This window comes from Trachinotus anak, unplaced genomic scaffold (genome assembly GCF_046630095.1).
Source record: "Trachinotus anak isolate AG129_WGS33_773 ecotype Australia unplaced genomic scaffold, CSIRO_AGI_Tana_v1 ptg000001l, whole genome shotgun sequence".
Classification (NCBI taxonomy): domain Eukaryota; kingdom Metazoa; phylum Chordata; class Actinopteri; order Carangiformes; family Carangidae; genus Trachinotus; species Trachinotus anak.
In genome coordinates, this window is record NW_027273852.1 from 11,898,727 (window position 1) to 11,919,197 (window position 20,471).

The 20,471-nt window shown below is 41.2% G+C and overlaps 3 protein-coding genes across 6 annotated transcripts; 2 read left to right on the forward strand and 1 right to left on the reverse strand.

The window, feature by feature from the left end:
* Window positions 1–33: 33 nt before the first annotated feature.
* Window positions 34–4,944, reverse strand: rab20 (RAB20, member RAS oncogene family). The gene is made up of 2 exons (XM_071476608.1): window positions 4,520–4,944; window positions 34–1,246 (listed from the first exon to the last, which is right to left on the reverse strand). Exons 1-2 carry the CDS (start codon window positions 4,707–4,709, stop codon window positions 645–647), a joined length of 792 nt encoding a protein of 263 aa, XP_071332709.1. The 5' UTR covers window positions 4,710–4,944; the 3' UTR covers window positions 34–644.
* Window positions 4,945–7,402: 2,458 nt separating this feature from the next.
* naxd (NAD(P)HX dehydratase) lies at window positions 7,403–13,711 on the forward strand. Of its 3 annotated transcripts, XM_071476622.1 has the most exons (11): window positions 7,476–8,850; window positions 8,998–9,444; window positions 9,751–9,901; window positions 10,001–10,046; window positions 10,161–10,249; window positions 11,013–11,121; window positions 11,688–11,738; window positions 11,898–12,002; window positions 12,124–12,244; window positions 12,347–12,470; window positions 13,268–13,711. In XM_071476622.1, exons 1-11 carry the CDS (start codon window positions 8,337–8,339, stop codon window positions 13,416–13,418), a joined length of 1,908 nt encoding a protein of 635 aa, XP_071332723.1. In that variant the 5' UTR covers window positions 7,476–8,336; the 3' UTR covers window positions 13,419–13,711. The 3 variants fall into 3 exon arrangements, with proteins under 3 accessions (XP_071332743.1, XP_071332723.1, XP_071332732.1); XM_071476642.1 differs by lacking the exon at window positions 8,998–9,444 and having other exon boundaries at window positions 7,403–7,553; XM_071476631.1 differs by lacking the exon at window positions 8,998–9,444 and having other exon boundaries at window positions 7,541–7,723.
* Window positions 13,712–15,089: 1,378 nt separating this feature from the next.
* On the forward strand, window positions 15,090–19,116 carry ing1 (inhibitor of growth family, member 1). 2 transcript variants are annotated; one of them, XM_071476656.1, is made up of 4 exons: window positions 15,090–15,225; window positions 16,381–16,555; window positions 17,081–17,229; window positions 18,033–19,116. In XM_071476656.1, exons 2-4 carry the CDS (start codon window positions 16,417–16,419, stop codon window positions 18,663–18,665), a joined length of 921 nt encoding a protein of 306 aa, XP_071332757.1. In that variant the 5' UTR covers window positions 15,090–15,225; window positions 16,381–16,416; the 3' UTR covers window positions 18,666–19,116. The 2 variants fall into 2 exon arrangements, with proteins under 2 accessions (XP_071332757.1, XP_071332765.1); XM_071476664.1 differs by lacking the exon at window positions 15,090–15,225 and adding an exon at window positions 16,083–16,215.
* Window positions 19,117–20,471: the final 1,355 nt, after the last annotated feature.

Below are 20,471 nucleotides of genomic sequence, written 5' to 3' on the forward strand. Positions count from 1 at the left end.
AAGCTTCTCTTACTCTGACCAGACCAGGCAAAGTGCAAAATAAAAATCTTTATTATGACAACATTTGTAAAAATTCAACAGGTGTTTTTGCTATTTACAATCATTGGAAAGTTCCAAAAGTGGCAATAAAATATAAAGATCAGTATCAATACTAGTAACAAAACATTAAAGTAAATCAAATAAGAGTGATTTATGAAAACCTTACAATTAACCTAATAATAATAATAATAATAATAATAACAACAAACACAGTGAAATGTGCCACCCAATTAACAATTAGTGCTGTTAAATTTAAAAATAGCAGTGATTGACTTCTTATGTGTGTTATCTGCTCACAGACACATCTTTAGGATACAAGTGCAGGGTGGGAGGTTTGAAAGCACAGAGTAATAAATAACACAACATGCATTTATTACCCTTCCTTACGTAGGAAATGTCTCCGGATACTAGGAACTGTAGTTGCTTTTTCTGACCATCTTCTTAGCATCAAGAATGTGTGTGTGTGTGTGTGTGTTACCGGGAGGTCATTAATGCTATCTAATAAGTAGTACCATCACAGTATTTATTAGGTGCTCAACCTGTTGATTGTTCTTTGTTAAAAAAAAAAACAAGTCTCTGCGTGCACCGCCTCTTTCTGGCAGATTCTAGCAGCAGGTAGATTTGGCTCGCTTGCTGCTGGCGCCCCTGCACTCCTCCAGGTCAACTGTAGGAGACTCCTGGTTCTCATTTCTCTTCCTCAGGATAGAAGGCAGCACCAGATCAAACAAGGTTTCAAACAACGTGTCCACATTGTAGCCTGTCTTAGCACTCGTTTCAAAGCACATCTTCTCTGCAGGCAGGCTGCTACTTTCCTCCAGGCCCTTATAGCGCAGTATTCTCCCGTAAAGAGCCACTGCATCCTCATGGGTAACCTGTTTGTGCAGAACCATCCCAGAGAGGGATGCAGGGGAGGCCGGGGGTGTCGGGCAGGCGGACAGCACCTGTGGTTCTGTCCTGTCCTCCTCACACTCAGTTTGGTCCTGAGACACTCCATCTGAGTCCTGGGACAGCTGGGCTTCAGGGTCTGTGAGATCAGCCTTGTTGCCCACTATGGCGTAAATGCAGTCATGATTAGCCGTATCAGTCAGGGACAGGAAGCGCTCCTCCAGCTCAGCTAAGCTTTGCCAGTTGGTAACGTCGTAAGTGAGGATGACAGCAGCCGCACCTCGACAGTACATGGAGCCCAACCCGTGGAACTGTTCACGACCTGAGGAGACACAGCAGGAGGTCAACAGTGTCTGTGATGCTGCGGGGAACCGACTCAACTTGAACCCGTAAACAGAGACTTAACAGCCACACAGCACAGAAAGAAACTGTGCAAGACAGAGAGTCAGCAGTGTGAAAACAGAAGCGACCTTTGTTGTTGAAATATGCAGGATTCTTGAAAGGCGACATTGTGTGTGAATACATTGCAACTGGGGGCATCGCTTGGTTGCCAGTTTATTAGGTACACTTAGCCAAAACAAATGCGGTCTAATACAGCAAATAATCTTCATGAAGGCTAGGATGTCCGAAAGTGTTTTTGAGAAGTATGGATTCATCTACATGGTAATTTTAGAGGCTGTACAGGTTGTAGTGCTATTGGATTATGTTGTATTATAGCAAGAAGTGTTTCTTATTTTCTGTCCCAAAAATGTATATCAATGACGGTAGGCGAAATATTGGACATATCTCTCAGTGGAATGCAATACAGTTAAACCGCACCACATTATAATATATCATAATTTATAGTGGGACTGCTGTATTAGACTGCATTACTTTTAGCTGGATGTGCCAAGTAAACTGGAAGCTGAGGGTTATGCACTATCTTCAGCTGCAACCAACAATTATTTTCATCTGCTGACAGTTTGTTCAACTAATTTATTCAGTGTTTTTGTCTATAAAATGTCAGAAAATTGTGAATAATGCTCAAGGCTACTGAGTTTAGTATCATTTATGACAAGCAAGAAAAAACATCAAATGATCTCAATTGAGAAGCTGGACCCAGATGTCGTTCGGCATTTTTGGTTAAAATATGACAATTAGTTGTTGTTAATTAGTTAATTTTCCAAGAGTATATTAATCAACAGTGATTCATCACAAATACCTCCTGGAATATGTCAGAATATACTGAAGATCTGTGGTAGGATTATTAGCTGAGGTGACTCATCTCAGTCCTGCTCAGTCATCTGGAAAGCACTATTGCATGCAAGTTTGGAAAAGACAGGTTAAAGCATGGGGGAGTCAAGTCTTCCTGTCATAACTCTATCATGTGACTAAACAGGAACAGGGTAGACAGCCTGTATCCCTGCATGGGGCTTTAAGAATCAAGATGTCCAACTGAAAACGATTTTATCAGAGGGAACATAAGAAACGGACGTCCTGGTTTCAATTTGACGAGCCAAACATCTTGACAGATTTTTATACAACCCATATCACTGCCACTGTTCCACAGCTTGAGGGTTGATACTGATAGGTCTGCAACAGTTGCCTTGAAATGACTCAGCGCTTATCCGGCATTTCTCCACCACATTGACGAAGTAAAACAAATGCAACACCATTCTGTCAGAGGTCATGGAGTTAGGGAACATAGACAGGAAATGGCTTACTGGTGACATGGAGTGCCTGTCCTTATCTCTGTGGCTCACCAACTCTATTTTTGTGAAGTGTGTATTTGCCTGAGAGGAGTTACAGAAATTCATGTTTACACAGTAGCACTGGACTGTTGCACAGTTGCAAGCTTATTCGTCAACAGTAACTAAATCTGTTATTCTTCTTGTCATAGACAATAAAAATATTCAAATTGGTTTATTGAAGAGAATAAATCTTAACACACCAGGGCTCTTGTGATCCTTGGGGTTAGGTGGGGACAGAGGTTCTGGAAAAGCACAAGTTTCTAAGTGTAAAGTGTATTCTGTATAGCAGTAAAGAAACAGGGGTTCTGAGTCTAATACCTTGTCTGTAAATGAATAATATTCTGTGTTTCAAACTTCTGGAATAGTCAATATATAATATAATTCAGTCTTGATGATCAACTCTTTCTACAGTAAAAAAAAAAAAAAAAAAAAAAAAACCAAACATTTGCTGGTTTCAGTTTCATTCAAAGGTTATTTTCTTCTGTTTCAGATGATCTTTAATTAAATCCATTGGCTGTAGGTCAAACTAAATAAGCAATTTTAAGACAACTCAGCAGTAACTTGTGATGCATATTCATCATTGCTCATTTCAAGACTAGACCGAATAATTGACAAAATCAACAGCATTGTACTTTGAAGCCTGTGTCAAACAGCTATAAACAATTCAAGAGAAAAATATCTGAAATGACCATGGTTTTGGTTAAGTCAGATGAGTCCAATATTGAGCAATCTAGCACAAGACAAGGCACACAGTGACTTTATAACATGGGCTGTTCAGCAATAAGGAAACCTAATTTAACATTTGCAGCCTGATAAACATTTAGAATAAAACCGCCTTCAGGTCACGGCATAATAACATACAGGGCTTTGAAGTGTTAAGGAAACAGGGATCTCTCTATTTCTCTTTCAAATGAGGGAATTCATATATTTTAGCAACATAGGTTAAAAAAAAAAAAAAAAAAAAATTGTGGAGTGATTTCTTCAAAATGTAAAAATTCTCAGATAGTTTGATAGGCTGTCAGAAACTAGATTAGTCCATTTATAATGATATGAAACAGGCATAAAATTGACCTGTAAAATAATAAATGATTAGCTGTTTGATCTTTATCTTCCTTACAGGCTATTCTATATTTTAAGAAAAGCCATTTTTCTTAAGACTTACATTAATTAAAATTTGCTAACATTTTTTATTTATTATACCATCTTGTCCTGTGTTTACAATTTTATTTTTATCATTACCGTTAAATCCCATAACTGTTAAACATTTTCTGTAAGATTAAGGTGGAATATTCATGTAGTAAGTCCCTTTTAAGGATCATAAAACTGAATTTGTTTCCAAACAGACCAAACCCTAAATGTCTTTAGATTAATCATTATATGTTCTGGCCAATAGATTGATTGATATTGATTGATTGATGTATATTAAAAAAAAAAAAGCCCTGTCCCCTAAGATCTAAATCAAGCAGGTTAAGTGACCCTGAAATGATTGTAAAAGGTGTGTGACTGTGCACAGATTAAGAGATTTATTTTATGTTGTTTTTAAAGGTTGATTGTCCATTGTTTATCTGTTTGCTTTTATCCTGTTTTGACCTGAGGAGCTTTAATTGTGCACGACTTTACAGGAAATATAATGGTTATTCGTTTTATTTACTGTGAAAATGAATAGCACGCAACCAGCAGAGGCAGGTTCCCATGAAGCAGACAGCCTGTACAGACCGAGCGGTCACATGCCTGTGATTGCCTCAGGTGGCGAAATCACGCGTTATCAGGTAAACACCGCTAACAAACCAGAGGCATGAGGCTTGACAAGAGTTTAAAACAGACAGAGAGAGAAGCCCGAGGGGAACACATGAAGGAGGTATTACCGGCAGTGTCCCATATGGAGATATTGTAAGGCCCCCACTGCTTGAGGAAAAACGCCCCTCCGACGGTGCTGATGGTGTCTTTGAACTTCCTCTCCGTGTACCTGTGGAGCAGCGACGTCTTCCCGACGTTCATGTCCCCCAGGAGGACCACCTTGACGTCGGGCTTCTTCATCTTCGCCGACTCGGGCATAATGATGTTGCTGGGTCCCACTGAAGGGGAGCTGACTTTCTCTCTCTCTCTCTCTCTCTCTCTCTCCTTATCGTGGGAAAGAAGCCGCGGTCTAACTCGTAAAAGTAACTTCAGGCCGCTCGCTGCCTCCGACAAACGCCATTTAATGAGAGAGAGTTAATCTGTGAAAACATGACTGTCCATTGTTGGCTCATTCTCACGTCTGCTGCCTGTGTCTGAACTTCAAAAAGTAACTGAGGTAAAACAGGAAGTAGGTGAGAAGCTAGAGTCGCGCTGCTCTTTGTGCCCTCAGCTTTGCCTGTCAGGTTTAATTACTGGCACGGTTTCTACTGTCTTTTATTCTTATTATCATTATGGTGTTGTTCTTTAAATCTCTATACTATATATGTTATAGGCCTACTATGTCTCTATTTGCTTTCTCTTTATTTTGTCTTTCATTGTAAAGGGCTTTGTGATATGTCATGGAAAGGTGTTACTGTAATAAACTTTATTTACTGACTTATTTAAAAAAAAAAAAAAAGGAAAGAAAAAAAGAAAACACCATGAATTGAAATAAGTTGAGATAAGGAAGTCAGGTACAAATGATATATCAAATGCAGCTGCAGGAATGGGACAGAAAACAAGTAGGAAAACAAGGAGGATAAAATGTTGTGAGTAAAGCAAAAGAAAGAAAAACTAAATTGGGGAAAAAAGAGATATGAGACGGGATGGGGTGGGGAAAACAAGAAAACAGCGACAGTAGGTTAGGCAACAATAAATGAGATTACAATCAATACACATATTTCAACTTGGACAAACTTGTTTTTTGCAAAATGCGCTGACTGCAAATATTAAATAAAATCTTGGTGGCCTCAGCACAGTTTAGATGGTTATGTTTATGCTTTTGTGCCTTGGTTGGTATTTGGGTCTGCCGGGTTTAAGGAGGAAGGATTGCACATAGCCAAGTATCAGAGGGGTTGGGGGTTTTTTTTTTAACCTACAAGACTAAACTCGGGGCAAAATTGCTTGCAGTGTTAAGCCCGATTTGTCATATTGAATCGCTCTGGTGGGCGGATGGTAGCGCACACAGTCCAGTTTCACCATGACACACAAATTCCTGTAGGCTATCAAAAACACGTGTAAACGGAATTCTCTTGAAAACAGAAAGTTTCTTGAAGCAGGCCAGATAGGCTTTTTCACGTTGTCCATATCAAGCCCACAATGTTTTAGTCTTATTGCCTTTTTTCATTTAAATAAGTTTTTCTTTAAGATATTAATTGTAGTTTCATGAACCCATGTCCTGCGTTCAAGTCCTGTCGTAATTTGGAGAAACATTTGTGACAAGACATCAGACCACTTGTTGGGACAGCCTATGCAATGCTTCATTCCTCTGCAAATGTAATAGCAATACATTTTATTATGTTTTTACAATAAATAAATATTATACTTGTATAATATTTGTTCTCAAAGTTTGTCAGTTTTGAAATGTGACTTTTATTTTAGGTGTGACACAATAAATAATGCTAAAAAAAAAAGTAAAAGGAAAAATCTTTTTGGTATACATTGTTAATGTTATGTTATTTCTGAGCAAACAAAATGTAGTGAGAACTGATGTTTATGATTCAAGCTTGGAACACATCTGCATCTACAAATGTACAGGCCAAATGTACAGGCTAGACATTGTAGCCTACGTGTACACAACTAGTACTACTACTATTAACATACTATTATGTATGTTCCCATAGGTGTACCTGAACATATGAAGGATAATGTATGCTTCCCACAATAAGTGTCACAAAGAGACTGACCAGGTGAGACAAGCAGAATATTCTGTTTCCTGACAGAATTTTATAGATTAATTGATGGGCATAACTGTTGAACTGTTGAGGATAACATTGCAAACACAATACATACGATCTCTTACCAAACTAATGTACAAAGGATAAAGAGGAAATATAGAAATATTTTCAAACCCAGAAATAAACTAAACTAATACAACAACATGTCGTGGGGAAAAAAAAATCAAAAGGAATGTTGATTTAAAAGATTATGATTTGAATTTAGTATGAAATCATGTTGCTCTGTTGTCCTGTTTAATCAAAGGTTTTAACTAACACCAAAGGTTGCAACTAAGAATTACCCGAAATCCCTCATGCACTTTACGTGTTAAAGATCTGACATATATACCATATGGGTATGGGTAGGGTGTATCCTCTCTGCTCTGACGTATTGAATAGTCCATGTCTTCCACAAGTCTTGTCGTTAAATCAACCCTAAACCTATAAAAAGAGAGTTTTGTCTGCAGGATTAACAGCTGCAAAATTAATTATTTAATAATCTTATGAGATGGAAACCCTGTGGAGTGTATGTTAGTTGTATGACTGCATTAAGTCATTAAGAGAAGTGACAAAAAATGCATCTTCTTCTTTTTATTATTATTATTATTGATATATATATATTTTTTTATACATGTTTATGTTTGTCTCAGTTCCATGTACTTCCAAGTTTTTATTAGCCCGTACAGAAATGGCTACACTTTTATTTCACAATATGGACATAAAAACACTTATTTTATTGCTGTGGTGATTAAATAAATAATAGTGGAACATCCTATGGGGGGGGGGGGGGGGGGGGGGACATGATTGGCCTCATTTTGCAGTCAGCATTTTAGAGGCCATCAGAAGTAGTGCAGCTTTAACTTCTCTTAGGCTGCTCCTTGTTTGTTGACAGATTCCAGCCTGTCCGAGGAGGCCTTAAAGGCATCACAAGCCTTTTCCTTCCTGTCCCGCAGCGCTGCGTTAAGTCGCCTCATGATCCGGATCGTTTGTGCACAGCTGCCAGCGTTGAAACGCAGTCGCAGTGTAGGTAAGAAGAAGCGGGGAGCCTCCACCCGTGGGGAAGCTTCATGTGCCGGTGGCTGCAGTCAGAGAGAGGAATGAATGACAGCATGTCGCAGCAGATTCAGATGCTCGCCTATTGCTCCGTCACTGTTGCTCTGTCGATTATCGCCACATTGGTCTGTTTGAACGAGAGAGGTAAAGTGGAGGAAGGGTTATAAATAAATATTGTGTCACTGTAACGTCCTGGTAGCTATAAAGTTAGCGTGGCTGCCTCTGAAGCCTGTCGGTGCCCCTCCGTGTTTACCCGAGAGTTAGCAGGTTGAAATCGAGGGCTCTAGGACCCGGCAGACACCGAGCATGGGAGGAGCAGGCGGAGAAAGGTGAAGTTGCCCCTTGCAGGACTGATCAGAGGTCAGTTTTGAAATGTGCCCAATGAGGGTTAAGGGCGTCGGAAGACTCTGGGAAAGCCGATTCCCAGTCAGTTTAGTACCAAGCGACGCATTTTGCTAACGACGTAAGGGGGACAAACACAGACGGGCAGGTTTTAGCTAGCACACAGAGAGTTGGTCTGTGCCAGCCACTGGAATGATTCCCAGGTTGAAAACTATAATTGTTGCTCGGGCAAGTCCTTGTAAACAAGCTAAACGTCCGGTCCTCGGTGTTGACGTTGTGTGGGACGGCGGCGCCCCGCAGCTTTGATGCAGCCGGGGGCGAGGATCCAGACGTCCGTCATAATCCGCAGCGTCAACACCTCCCTTCAACTCCGTGCCGTGGAGGTTACTCCGAGCGAAACCTGTCCGGATCCGCCATGCAAGCGAACACAACGCGGGGCTTCTTGTGGTCGGACGTGGAGACCAGGACCTTGTTGAACATCTGGGGGGAGCAGGACATCCAGGCGGCGCTGGATGGAAACTTCCGAAACAGCTTCGTGTACCGCGACGTTTCCCGGAGGCTGGGAGCGATGGGCTTCGAGAGGACCCCGGAGCAGTGTAGGGTGCGGATCAAAAGCCTCAAGAGACAGTACCTGTTGGCGAAGGAGGGTAATCTGCGGAACAACGGGCAGTATCACAAGATCTGTAAGTTTTATGACACCATGGAGAGGATTCTGAGCAACCGGCCCGCTCTTGACCCTCAAGAGTTCATAGACAGCGGGGCGGGAGGGGAAGAGGCCGTGGATGGCCTGGAGGAGGATGGAGAAGATGCTCAAGATGTTTACTCCGACAACACGGGGGAGTGTCCTTATCCTGCGGAGACTGAGGTGAAACTGGAGTACCCTACTGTCCCCATCCCCATTCCAGTTAAAGTGACAGTGGGAAATAACAGTAAGTGCTCCCTCCTTGTCCACATTCATTTGTTCTTCAGTGTTAAGGTGGATGCAGTGTTTTTCATAATCATTTCTAATACCATGATTATTTCATTGAATATGTGTGAAGATGCATCACATAATGTCTCTCCCCTCTCCACTTCAGGCACTTCGGTAAGGCCGCACAACAGCAGCCAGTCGGCCGGCAATCTGTCAGCCAGAACACCTAAGCGGCCGAGAAAGAGGCGTGCGAACTTCCCCATGGAGAAACTAATGGAGCAGTTCCTGGAGCAGAGCGCCCAGGCCGAGGACAACTTCTACCGGATGGAGGAGCAGCGCTTGCAGGCAGAAGACCGCCGCAGAGAAGCCGAACACGCAAGAGAGCTGCACATGCTGCAGATGCTCGGCCAGATGTTCTCCAGTATCTCCTCCACCAGACCCGGCTCTGCTGCCACTCCCTCCAAGACAGCCCCTGCTGCCCGTGCACCTGTGTTCCCCAGTGCCTCTCCGTCATGTACACGTGGCCAGTCCAGCCATCTCAGACGCCCTTCGCCGCAGACAGACTGTTTCACCCAACAGAGTCAACTGTCAAACCCAGATCCTCAGGCATTAGGTATTGGTGTCAGTGTCGGTGTCATGTTTGCAGCCCTGAGGTGGAATGTGTGGAGGAGGAGGAAACTACAGGCGTGTCAGCTGTAATGTGAAGGCTCAGGGATGGAGCAGTCACTCCAGTCGTGACTTGTTAATTGAGCTTTATTTGCAGCACATTATTATCTCTGTTTAATTGTGTATGCGTTGTTTTTGTTGCCAGACTTCTGTCATCTTGTGTCGATGGAGGGTAAAAAATGTAGATTAGCTGCTGATTCAGGCCTAACGAGTATTCCACACTTTAAAACTCTTACTTTGTTTATTTCCTCAGTGTTTGAACGCTACCACAGCTTGGGGTCTACATCACACAAAGGCATGGATGATGATATCCTCTCACTAGTAAAGAGTATAGTCCCTCCACTGACATCCAAAAAGCACAAGGGACAAGATGGACGTATTGGGATCATTGGAGGATGCCAAGAGTATGTGACACAAAGATCATCCCCACCTCAATGTAACCAGCACTCACCAAACAATAGTTTAAGTTTTAATTTTTTTTTTTTTGTCTTCACCCCCTAAAGCTATACTGGAGCTCCATATTTTGCTGCCATCTCTGCACTGAAAGTGGTAAATAATAATCCTGACAGATGGGGCATTAATTTTACAGAATGTAAAATTATCACTTTTCGTTGACGTCCGGTTCTGGTGCAGTGACAGTGCTTTTTTTTTTCTTGTTTGCAGGGAGCTGACTTGTCTCATGTGTTCTGCACCAAAGATGCTGCAACTGTAATCAAGTCATACAGCCCTGAGCTCATAGTTCATCCTGTTCTGTAAGTACAGGATTTTCAACAATATGATCATTAATAAAGGAGTAGTGTGCATTTATTTACATTAAGTGTGAGTATTTTTATGCACAAATACTGCACTATTAAAAGTTTGGTAACAATTTCCATGATGCCTGTGTTGATGATGAAGTATAGATAACTGCATAACACATTGGAACACTTTCAGAAGAGTAAACCTTCATAATGAATAATGTGTTATAACAACAGTTGTAATGATTAAGTAGAATTGTAATACTGTAGAAGGTCACGTTTTGCAGTTGCCTACAATTAGTCTACCAATTATATAAAAAGTCACAAGTTGTTACGATCATCTTGGTGCTTTCTCACCATAATTATACAAGTGCAGAGTTTGCTCATGGCATGGCACAGTGCCGGCTGTTTAAGCTCTGTGTTTGCATTTCTGTCGTACCCTCTCAAGGTGTTGAAGGTCAGTTTTGGTATCAGGTGAACTAAGAGCCTGTGGTGAAAATCAGTTTGATTGTGCAGTTTACAGTGCATTCTCATCACAAAGTGACAGAATAAGTACATTTCCCTGTTATAAGTCATCAAAATGCATTGTGAGTTCATGGTTGCCATCGTAACATTCAAAAGACTTTTTATATGTGGGAAAAAAAAAATGTATACACAGAGTCATAAAAAAAGCGAATACCTCTTGGGAATGAGAGCATAACCTGGGTACTACTTAGTCATATGTGCATTCAAACACATCCAATATATGTGTCTTTTATTTGTGTGCATGTGTGTCAAGGGACAGTCCTAATGCAGTGGAAGAGATTGAAAAATGGCTCCCAAGACTGCATGGCCTTGTGGTGGGACCAGGTCTAGGGAGAGAAGACTTACTACTGAAAACAGCTAAGGCATGTGGAAAGTATTCACTCTCCCTTGTACTGAAACATGAAAACAGTCTCTTAGGTCAGCTACTTGTGCATGATCACAAAACATATTTTTTAGCATTCGTTAGAAAGAATACAGTGATCACTTAAAGTTGCGCACCACAACCTCACATGTTGGGGGCTCCCTGTGACTATTAACTGTGAAAATTTTGGTTGAATTTAGCAGAAAACATGCCTCAGTAAAGAGCACAATCATGTTTACCAGTCCTGTAGAAACACATGAACACTGCTGCTTGGCTGACACTTTTAGCTTTGATCCATCTCTCTGTTGTTGGGGGTAAAGAAATGTATTTGACACTAGGAATATCTTTTGGGCAAATTGGGAAACTCTACAGTGGACTTGAAATTATTGTCCAACTTTAAGTGAGGACACAGATACTGTATATCACAGATACTGTACTTAAAAATGTTGTTAAGTGCAGCCTGCAGAGACCATTAGACTGTGCCGGTTAAGAGTGCTACTTAAGGATTTATGAATGATATTTAATTTTACATTATCTCAAGATAACACATTTTTCTCTCTTGTTTAGGAGGTGATAGAGAAGTGTAAAGCAAGAGATATCCCGATAGTCATTGATGCAGTAAGTCTTGATAAAATTGAGTTCCAGCTGTTGAACAGATGGGATTGTATTTGCAAAGCCACACATAGTCACCAAGGGGGTGTGTGTGTGTGTGTGTGTGTGTGTGTGTGTGTGTGTGTGTGTGTTTGTGTGTTTGTTTCGTTCGTTTGTTTTCAACAGGATGGATTATGGCTAGTTACGCAGCAACCATCTGTTATTCAAGGGTACCAGAAGGGTATCCTCACACCTAACTTCATGGAGTTCACCCGACTATATGAAGCACTGGTGGGTCTCTTGGCAGATACAAGTCAGTCACCAGTTGATGGTGTTAACTGTTCATACAATTCTATGTTTTTATGTGTGTGTGTGTGTGTGTGTGTGTGTGTTTCTTTTGTTGTTGTCTCAGCACCATGAACCCATGGACAGCAGTGATCATCAACGCAGTGTCATGCAGCTCAGTGTAGCCATGGGCAACCTCACTCTGGTGCTAAAAGGAGAACAGGATCTGATTACAGATGGCAGCAAGCGTTAGTATCAAGCCCATATACAGTTTAAACACAACTTTGCCAGACGTGCATTAAACTTCTCCAGCCGATTTGTCATCTCATGTTGAGACTTCTTGTTTTCAGTGATCTCATGCAGTATCGAGGGCAGTGGGAGACGATGCGGTGGGCAGGGTGATCTTCTGTCTGGATCTATGGGAGTGCTGGCACACTGGGCCCATGCTGCCTCTGCAGCTGGACTGCTCAAAAGGTGAAGATACGTTTTGGTGTTTGTGGACTGTGTTTTAATGGTAGTATATAACATCTTTAAAGGACCATACTGGTGTTTGTACATGTGCAAGTACATAACCTACAAAGTGCATAAAGTTTACATTACATGAACTATTTCCAAAATATTATTTTACACATACCTCCACAGCACCCATTGGTTTCCATTCATTTCACCGTGTTACGAAAGAGTCTGGAAACTAGCTTGAGTTTAATTAATTCACTATTCTCTTAATGCATTGTGGAGTTAAAATGATAAGAAAATAATAAATAATAATAAATAACTGATTAGTTAATGTACATATAATTAATATGTCAGCTATTTTGGAAATAGGTTAATCATTTCAGCCATTTTTCAGGCAGAAATGCCAAACATTTTCTGGTATTTAGGCTCTCTAAGTTGAGGAGGCTGTTTTTTTGTTTGTTTGTTTTTGTTTTTTATATGATAGTAAAGTGATTTTTTTTCTTAAAAAAAAACAAGCAAAAACAAACAGTACATTTGAAGACATTACCTTTTATACATTTTACAGATACAGTAATTAATATAAACTACTTAATAATAAACTAAGTAATAAATAATAAAAACCTTTAGTTGCAGCCCTAATGTATCGCTGTTGTCAAATGGTAATGCTGTTGGGTATCAATCAAAAGTTAATCCCAAAAACATGCAAAAACACTAGCGGGGTCCTTTTTAAGGTGTCACATTTCAGAAATAAATAAATGTTTCATTCATATGTGTGGTTTTATGTTTCCTAATCCATTATTTTTGTCCTCCTGCAGTGTGAGTCCATCACTGGTTGCAGCATTCGGAGCCTGTTCACTCACCAGACAGTGCAACAGTCAAGCATTCCAGCAACACGGCAGGTCCACCACCACCTCGGACATGATCCAGGAGATTGGCTCAGCCTTTAAAAAGCTATTTGAAAGCTGAAAACAGCTGAAATCAGAATTGTTGTTATTAAACAGCTATAAGTACATGCACAGTTTTGCATTCTTAAAAACTGTTAATACAGCCTATGGGTTGGTTGGGGGAAAATGTTCTCATCAAGTTGAATTTGAATGGTTAAAGAGGTGTGAGTTATTCTCTCAAAGACAGAACTCAAAATCTGATGCAAAATATACACACTGGCCTGTTGACGGCCCATCAAAGAGACACGGTCAGATAAATGTGGTCACAGAAAAAAAACAAACTGGTTTGAATTTTGAAATAAATAATAAAGTAGATTTTGTGTGAGTGACTTCTTGAACAAGTTCTTCAAGGCGACCTACAACTACAACTAGCAGCTTAACTTTGTTGCCACAAGGTGGCAATATTAACTTGCAAGTTGCAAATACCATGGTCATGTTTGTTACTACACGGTCAATGAGACCACTGAAAATCCTGTTAGTGGTAAACTAATGTGTTCACAAAAAATACTAACATTCAGAAATTAATTCTCAATGCTTAGGAGAAATATATGGTATTTTTTATTTATTCAACCCGTGTCGGTGGTTGCCATAGCCGCAGCAACTAAACAAAGCACAAAAAGTAAGGAAATTTATGTTTGGTAGATTATTTCTTTGTTGTAACGATGCTCCCTGGCAATAAATCTTATACCGTTGGAAAGCCTGTTTATTTCCCTTTTAAATGGTGCCACGTTTCCCAGTCTTCAACCAGCATTTGTCCCAAGTCAGCCAACATGGTTGTGTTGGTCACTCTGGCACCAACAGCATGCCCCAGCTGATCCCACATGTGCACAGTGGGGTTGAGGTCAGGACTGCTGGCAGGCCACTCCATCCTCCCCACTCCCAAATTCTGGGGGGGGGTTGTCATCTTGGGGGACAGAGTTTGGCCCCAGACTGTGGAGATGCGGGATTTGCCACTGTTTGCAGAATTTGGATGTCTCTCTGCATTGAGATTGCCTCCAATGATGACAAGCCTCGTTTTTTCCAGTGAGGGCGATGCCGCCCCTCACCATCGCACTGCCTCCACCAAAAGAAGTTACTCTGTCGGTGCAGAGATCACCAAAGCCCTCTCCGCCTCTTCTCCGCACTTTGACCCTCCGACCCGGGAGCCGTGGCCAGAATCTGGACTCATCGCTGAACATATCGCTCCTCCACATGTCCAGGTCTCAGTGCTTGTGTTGCCGACACCAGCGCAAAAGGGCCTGACGGGGAAGGGCAGTCAGGGCAGCCCCCCTGGCAGCCTCCGTGAGACCAGAGAGCCGTCGGGCGCATCGTCCTGCAAAGCTGGACTGCAGGTCTGCAGAAGACTGCACACGGACAAGATGAGGAAGCGGTCTTGTTGTGGTGCCGTCTTCTTGGGACGCCCACTTCGCGGCCTGTCTCTGACATCCCCCCAGATGGAGCCTGGCGGAGAAGATTTGGCAAATCATTCATAGGCGCAACCCACATCCTCAGCCCTGCAGCTCATCCCACTAATGCGTGTTTCTTTACAAATGTGGCACCAATTAAAAGGGAAATAAACAGGCTTTTCCAACGGTATAAGATTTATTGCCAGGGAGCATTGTTACAACAAAGAAATAACCTACCAAACATAAATTTCCTTACTTTTTGTGCGTAGTTCACAGGGCACAACTGATCATATTTGTTCAGGCAGTTTAGCCACCAGCTAACATTAGCCGCCGTGGGGCTAGCGAGTGCTGCTCCCCACACACGACCCCGGCGCTAGCAGCAAGGGCAGCATCCCGGAGAGTTAAACGCTGCCGTCGGCTACAGAAAAACTCAAATCCACACAAGTAAGTTGTTCTGTGAGCCGCTGACCTACTAACTACACAAGTGCAATGTGTTGTCTGGCTTTTGTTTTTGCGGTGTTTAACGACAGGGTCCGTGCAGTATCGGCAAATGTTAAAGGCTAACAGAAGCTAACTGGCTAACAGTCAAACATGATGGAAAAAAGGGCTAATTTCACTGTCGAAATGATTGCTTATAATGTTATCGATGATTCAAACTTAGGCGAATCGGTTGTGCGATATCGATATTGGTATCGATCAGTAATTGTTCACGTTGTGGGTGAACGAAGAGTTGGTTGAGCGTTTTCTCTTAGCGTTGGTGAATCTTTGTCCCATCGAGGTGTCGTTTGTTTAAACATTTTTGCCGGCGCTGTCAGCCAACCTCAGATGTGGATCGAATAAAAAAATGTCGATGTGTTTTGCTTAGAGTTACGGGTTTCCTGGCTCAAACTCGCAGCGATGAGAAAGTTGGTTAACGTTACTTGACGTTAGCGTGAAGTCTCCGGCGGGGTACGACGGCCGCGGCCAGCGTCAGTCTCGATGTCAGACACAAACCATCGCAGTGCTCGCTGGACCTCCGTCTGTTCGTGGCGGAAACACCGGAGCTCGGCAGTGAAGTTATTTTTAAGGGCTTTTTCACGTTAGCATGTGGGGTTTACGATTCATCCACATCCATAACATCACGTTACGGTTAACCGGGGGAAACCTAGCTAGCTAACTTTACTGTTTAGCTTTGTTGTCCTCTCCGACCTTGCAAAACTGAGGTGCGCTTAACACATTCAAGTACCTCTTTACATGCAACTTATTTATATTGTTTCCGAGCTTGTGTAGTACTCGTTGGTGGCGGTGATCTCTGGCAAATTCCTATTACACGTAGCAATTTTCAGGATGGCTGACTACAGATCAGTTGCCCCCTCCCCCTTTAACATTTTGACCGCGTAGCCTGTATTTCTGGATAGATCTCAGATACCGGAGAAGACGACAAAAGCACATTTGGTGGGTCCCAGCGAAACACGCACAGTGATGTACATTCAATCAAAGACGTCTGATGTGAATGAATGAGGTTATAGTTTCCAAGAAACATGCATATTGTACATGCTGCCACAGCAGAATGGCTCCACATCGAGAAAACACATTTGAATAACAACTTCTTGTTAACAGGTGTCTCCAGTGTCCTTTGGCTAAGACGACTCCGCGATGTTGAACCCGACCAATGGTGACCCAGGCCACGTTGTTGTGAATTATGTTGAGGAGTACTTGGACCTGGTGGAGTCACTACCCTTTGACCTGCAGAGGAGTGTGTCTCTTATGAAGGAAATTGATGCCAAGTATCAAGGTAAAAAAAAAAAAAAACAAAAAAAAAAACCGGACAGTGTCTCTTTCAAATCTTTGTACAATAATTAACATTAAATAGGCTGCTAAAGAGGTTACAGAAATCATATTGTAATAATGTCCTAAACAGAAATTGCTTTAAAGTATTGTTGTGATTGGGTGTTTATCATAAGGAGAATGTAAGCTGTATTTATGTGTTAAACCTGCTGCATGTGTTTTAATTATTCCCGTCAGAATTTGTGTTTGCAGAGCTGCTCATGCAGTACAAATATTATGTGTGTCAGTGTAGCATAAAGTGTGCAAGAAAGAGGGAGAGAGAGGTCATCATGTCAGCAATGCAGTCTTTGTCTCTTTGCGTAGCTGTGCATCACAGAATTCATAAATTATGGAGACTAAACCTTCAGTTACACATGAATTAATCACAGGTTATTTGTGTGTACTTTTTGAGAATGTGTTAAATTTCAATCTTCCCACTCCCACCTGATTTTTTTTTTTTTTTTTTCTTCTCCCTCTTCTTTGTCTTTGGTAGATGTTCTGAAGGAGCTCGACGATGCTTACGAACGGTATCGCCGGGAGTCTGATTCACTTCAGAGACGAAAACTTCAGCTATCAATTCAGAGGGCACTGATCCGCAGTCAAGAGCTTGGAGATGAAAAGATCCAGATTGCCGGTCAAATGGTACGTAGAGAACACCCTGCAGCTGTTTCAGTAGAGCTGCTCACTGGCAAACCTCCAGATCTGAATGTGTGTGACTGCTAAAGGATAGAGAAGTGCTTTCATGTAACACCTGTTCTCATGACAATACTTTTAGTAAATATAAAGAGAAAAACAAAGATTTGTAGACCTGCTAAGTGGCCAGTTTATTTTGGAATGTGTTTGCTTTTTTTTTTACATTTGAATTTCATTGAAATCATTACCAGAGAAAATGTCTCTGCACATTTGCAGACCTTCTGCAGTGAACACCAAATCAGGTTATTATTGTTACATGCTAAGGGCTTATCAGCAGCAACACAACACCATATTTTACCTTCCCCTCTGACATGTTCGGTATGTCAAAGTTGAAATGAGATATTTAAAACCTATAGTTTCGGGAATGATTTTAGTACAAACATTCACCTCTATTTTAACGTCTAGAGAAGTGGTTTAGATAATATCATTAAACTGACGTTCAACTGCTGTAAAGCTTTGCTGGGATCTACAGGTATAGAAAACATCACCAGACAAAGTCTACACTGTTATACACAATTGGATAAACAAGAAGAATGTCCCAACTGTTTTTCAGTATGTTAAATTAAGCCAATAAAAGCTGATGTCAAATAAAAAACAAAACAAAATATTTCATGTTCAAGTTTGGTTTCTGTAGAAAGTTGATGATGATGTATGTAACATGATGTAACTACAGAGGGCCAAACTACAGCTTACCACTTTATATAACTTCACAGAGTATCACTATATATAACTTGGATGAATGTTTGTTTCAGGTGGAGTTGGTTGAGAACCGAACACGACAAATAGACTGGCATTCAGAACTTCTCCTTTCCTCTCAAGAAGTCCCAGAGAGCCACGTTCCCACAGCAACATCCATGACAACCACTGCAGCATCCATGATGTCCTCATCATCAGCCACCATCACTCCAGGCAAACCTGGCCACCATGATAAGAAGCGTGATGAGGTTACCCCAGGCTCAGGTGGCGCAGACAAGGCTGGTGGGAAACGCTCTAGACGTCAGAAAAACGGGGAAAATCGGGAAAGTTACGGGGGTCTGGATCACACTGAGGAAGTGGGAGTGGGAGCATCCCGGGAAAAACGTGCCAAAACATCTTCTAAGAAGAAGAAACGGTCAAAAGGAAAGTCAGAGAGAGAAGTGTCACCTCCAGACCTGCCCATTGATCCAGATGAGCCAACATACTGCCTGTGTGAGCAGGTGTCCTATGGCGAGATGATTGGCTGTGATAATGATGAATGTCCCATTGAGTGGTTTCATTTCTCCTGTGTTGGGCTTCATCATAAGCCAAAGGGAAAGTGGTACTGCCCCAAGTGTCGAGGTGAGAATGAGAAGACCATGGACAAGGCCTTAGAAAGGGCAAAGAAGGAGAGGGCATACAACAGGTAGCTCACTCTGCCTGGCCCAATGAACACTACTGCATAAAAATTTAATTTTATGTCTTTGTTTCCATTTACTGTTAACACTGTTCTAAACAGTAACAAATTGACAAGAGGGATCTTGTACATAGTTATTTTTGTAACTGCTGCATAGCTGAGAAACAAGATTGCTTCATCCTGGTTGGGATTATTTGTAAAGAATTGACCCGGTACAGTACAGTACAACCTGCATGTTCGTAGCCAGCTGTCCTGCACTTCCAGCCCCCTTGTTTTCATCATGCATGCGACATCACCCACTCCATTATATATACTCAATTAACAAATAAAACATTTCTAAACAAAGAATTTTATATCTTTAACATCTTGGAGGGATGAAGTAAAGAATCTGATAAATGTGATGCAATGCAGCTACTGTAACTCTCTGTCCCCTATATATTAAACACTCTGTTGTTAACTCTATAGTGAACAGTAAGTTAAGATTTCAGACACTTATGTAGTATCATTGTGCATTATTACAGACAGGTGACGTGTCACATGCCACAACAAGCTTTAAATAAAATGTGACTAATTTCATTGTGGGAAAATAGGCATTAAGTAGAGTCCTGCCCTGAATACTACTATTTTGGTTCTGTTCAATTTTTAATGGACACAGTAGTTTGACAATTTACATCCATTAATACGCTACTTCAAGGCCATGTTCATTGAAACAGCTACTGGTTGCTGTAAATGTCCCACTGTTCAATGCATGTGATGGACAATCCAAGTCCTTGTTCTGTGTTCTGACTCCTAAAGTTCACCAAAAGCTAATGAGGCTTCAGCCATGTGAGTTACAGTTCACAGGGATCTTCAGATCTTAAAGCCTTAAACAGAACTGAATATAGTGCCTTCAAAAAAAGGCCTCAGAAGACATTAAATTTGATTTACATTAGTCCTAATCATTTCTCTTGCCTGCTGTAGGCAGACCTGTAGCAAAGACTGTTGCTGCTGCTAGGTTTAATAGCTAGGAAGCTTACTCACTCCTAAGTGTCAACTGTAGTGTAATTAATATAAGTTTAAATGAATTAATAATTTTGAACTGGCTAATCAGTCCATTGTCTGTGACTTGTCTGGGTCCATTTTGCTTAAATGTAATTATTTATATCATTAGAAATCACTGTTACATACTGCTGGGAAGTACTTGAGAAATTATATAATCTAAATAAATCTTAGCCATACTTCCCTGTTAGTTTTCTATCATGCTTACATACTCTGGACCGTATGATCATGAAATGGGATTTAAATAGCACTCTGGTATTAAAAGGTTTTAAAAAGTAATGCTTTTAACTTGGTGAACTCTACATAAACATGGATTCAAATAGTTGCCTTCTAATTAATATTTAGTGTAAAATTCTGTATTTCAGTGAACAATATTTGCATGCCGAGGGGGAAATTTCATATTAGAAGACAAACTTTGAAGGATACCCACTTAATTTGTCAAACACAGACCGCGGAAGTCTCATTAGCTTTTCCTAAATCTGATAATTCATTTTTACACAGAAAGGACTATGGACTTTGTCCCCCATAACTTTGTGGTCAGTATTGAAAGCAGGAACAATTAACAGAAACAACAAAAATAATCTTTGTGTACATATGGACCAGAGAAGACAGACCTCTGCCACGACACCCTGATGGGACAAATGTAAAATTCTAAAATGTTTTTAAAAATGTTTAAAAATCCAAAAGGGATGATCTGAGCAGGTTTCATTTTTAACCTAAGAGCTGTTGCTCTACAACATACAATATTTCAAATTATACTTAGACCTGCAAAAGTGCTGAT

What these genes read in the sequence shown, in the direction of transcription:
- rab20 (XM_071476608.1), bottom strand. Translation starts at nt 4,709, where the DNA reads ATGCCCGAGTCGGCGAAGATGAAGAAGCCCGACGTCAAGGTGGTCCTC. An exon ending in CTCCATATGGGACACTGCCG is followed by an intron (nt 1,247 to 4,519) that starts GTAATACCTCCT and finishes GTGTCTCCTCAG; the next exon opens with GTCGTGAACAGTTCCACGGG.
- naxd (XM_071476622.1), top strand. Translation starts at nt 8,337, where the DNA reads ATGCAAGCGAACACAACGCGGGGCTTCTTGTGGTCGGACGTGGAGACC. An exon ending in CCCAGATCCTCAGGCATTAG is followed by an intron (nt 9,445 to 9,750) that starts GTATTGGTGTCA and finishes TTATTTCCTCAG; the next exon opens with TGTTTGAACGCTACCACAGC. An exon ending in ATCATTGGAGGATGCCAAGA is followed by an intron (nt 9,902 to 10,000) that starts GTATGTGACACA and finishes CACCCCCTAAAG; the next exon opens with CTATACTGGAGCTCCATATT.
- ing1 (XM_071476656.1), top strand. Translation starts at nt 16,417, where the DNA reads ATGTTGAACCCGACCAATGGTGACCCAGGCCACGTTGTTGTGAATTAT. An exon ending in AATTGATGCCAAGTATCAAG is followed by an intron (nt 16,556 to 17,080) that starts GTAAAAAAAAAA and finishes TGTCTTTGGTAG; the next exon opens with ATGTTCTGAAGGAGCTCGAC. An exon ending in TCCAGATTGCCGGTCAAATG is followed by an intron (nt 17,230 to 18,032) that starts GTACGTAGAGAA and finishes TGTTTGTTTCAG; the next exon opens with GTGGAGTTGGTTGAGAACCG.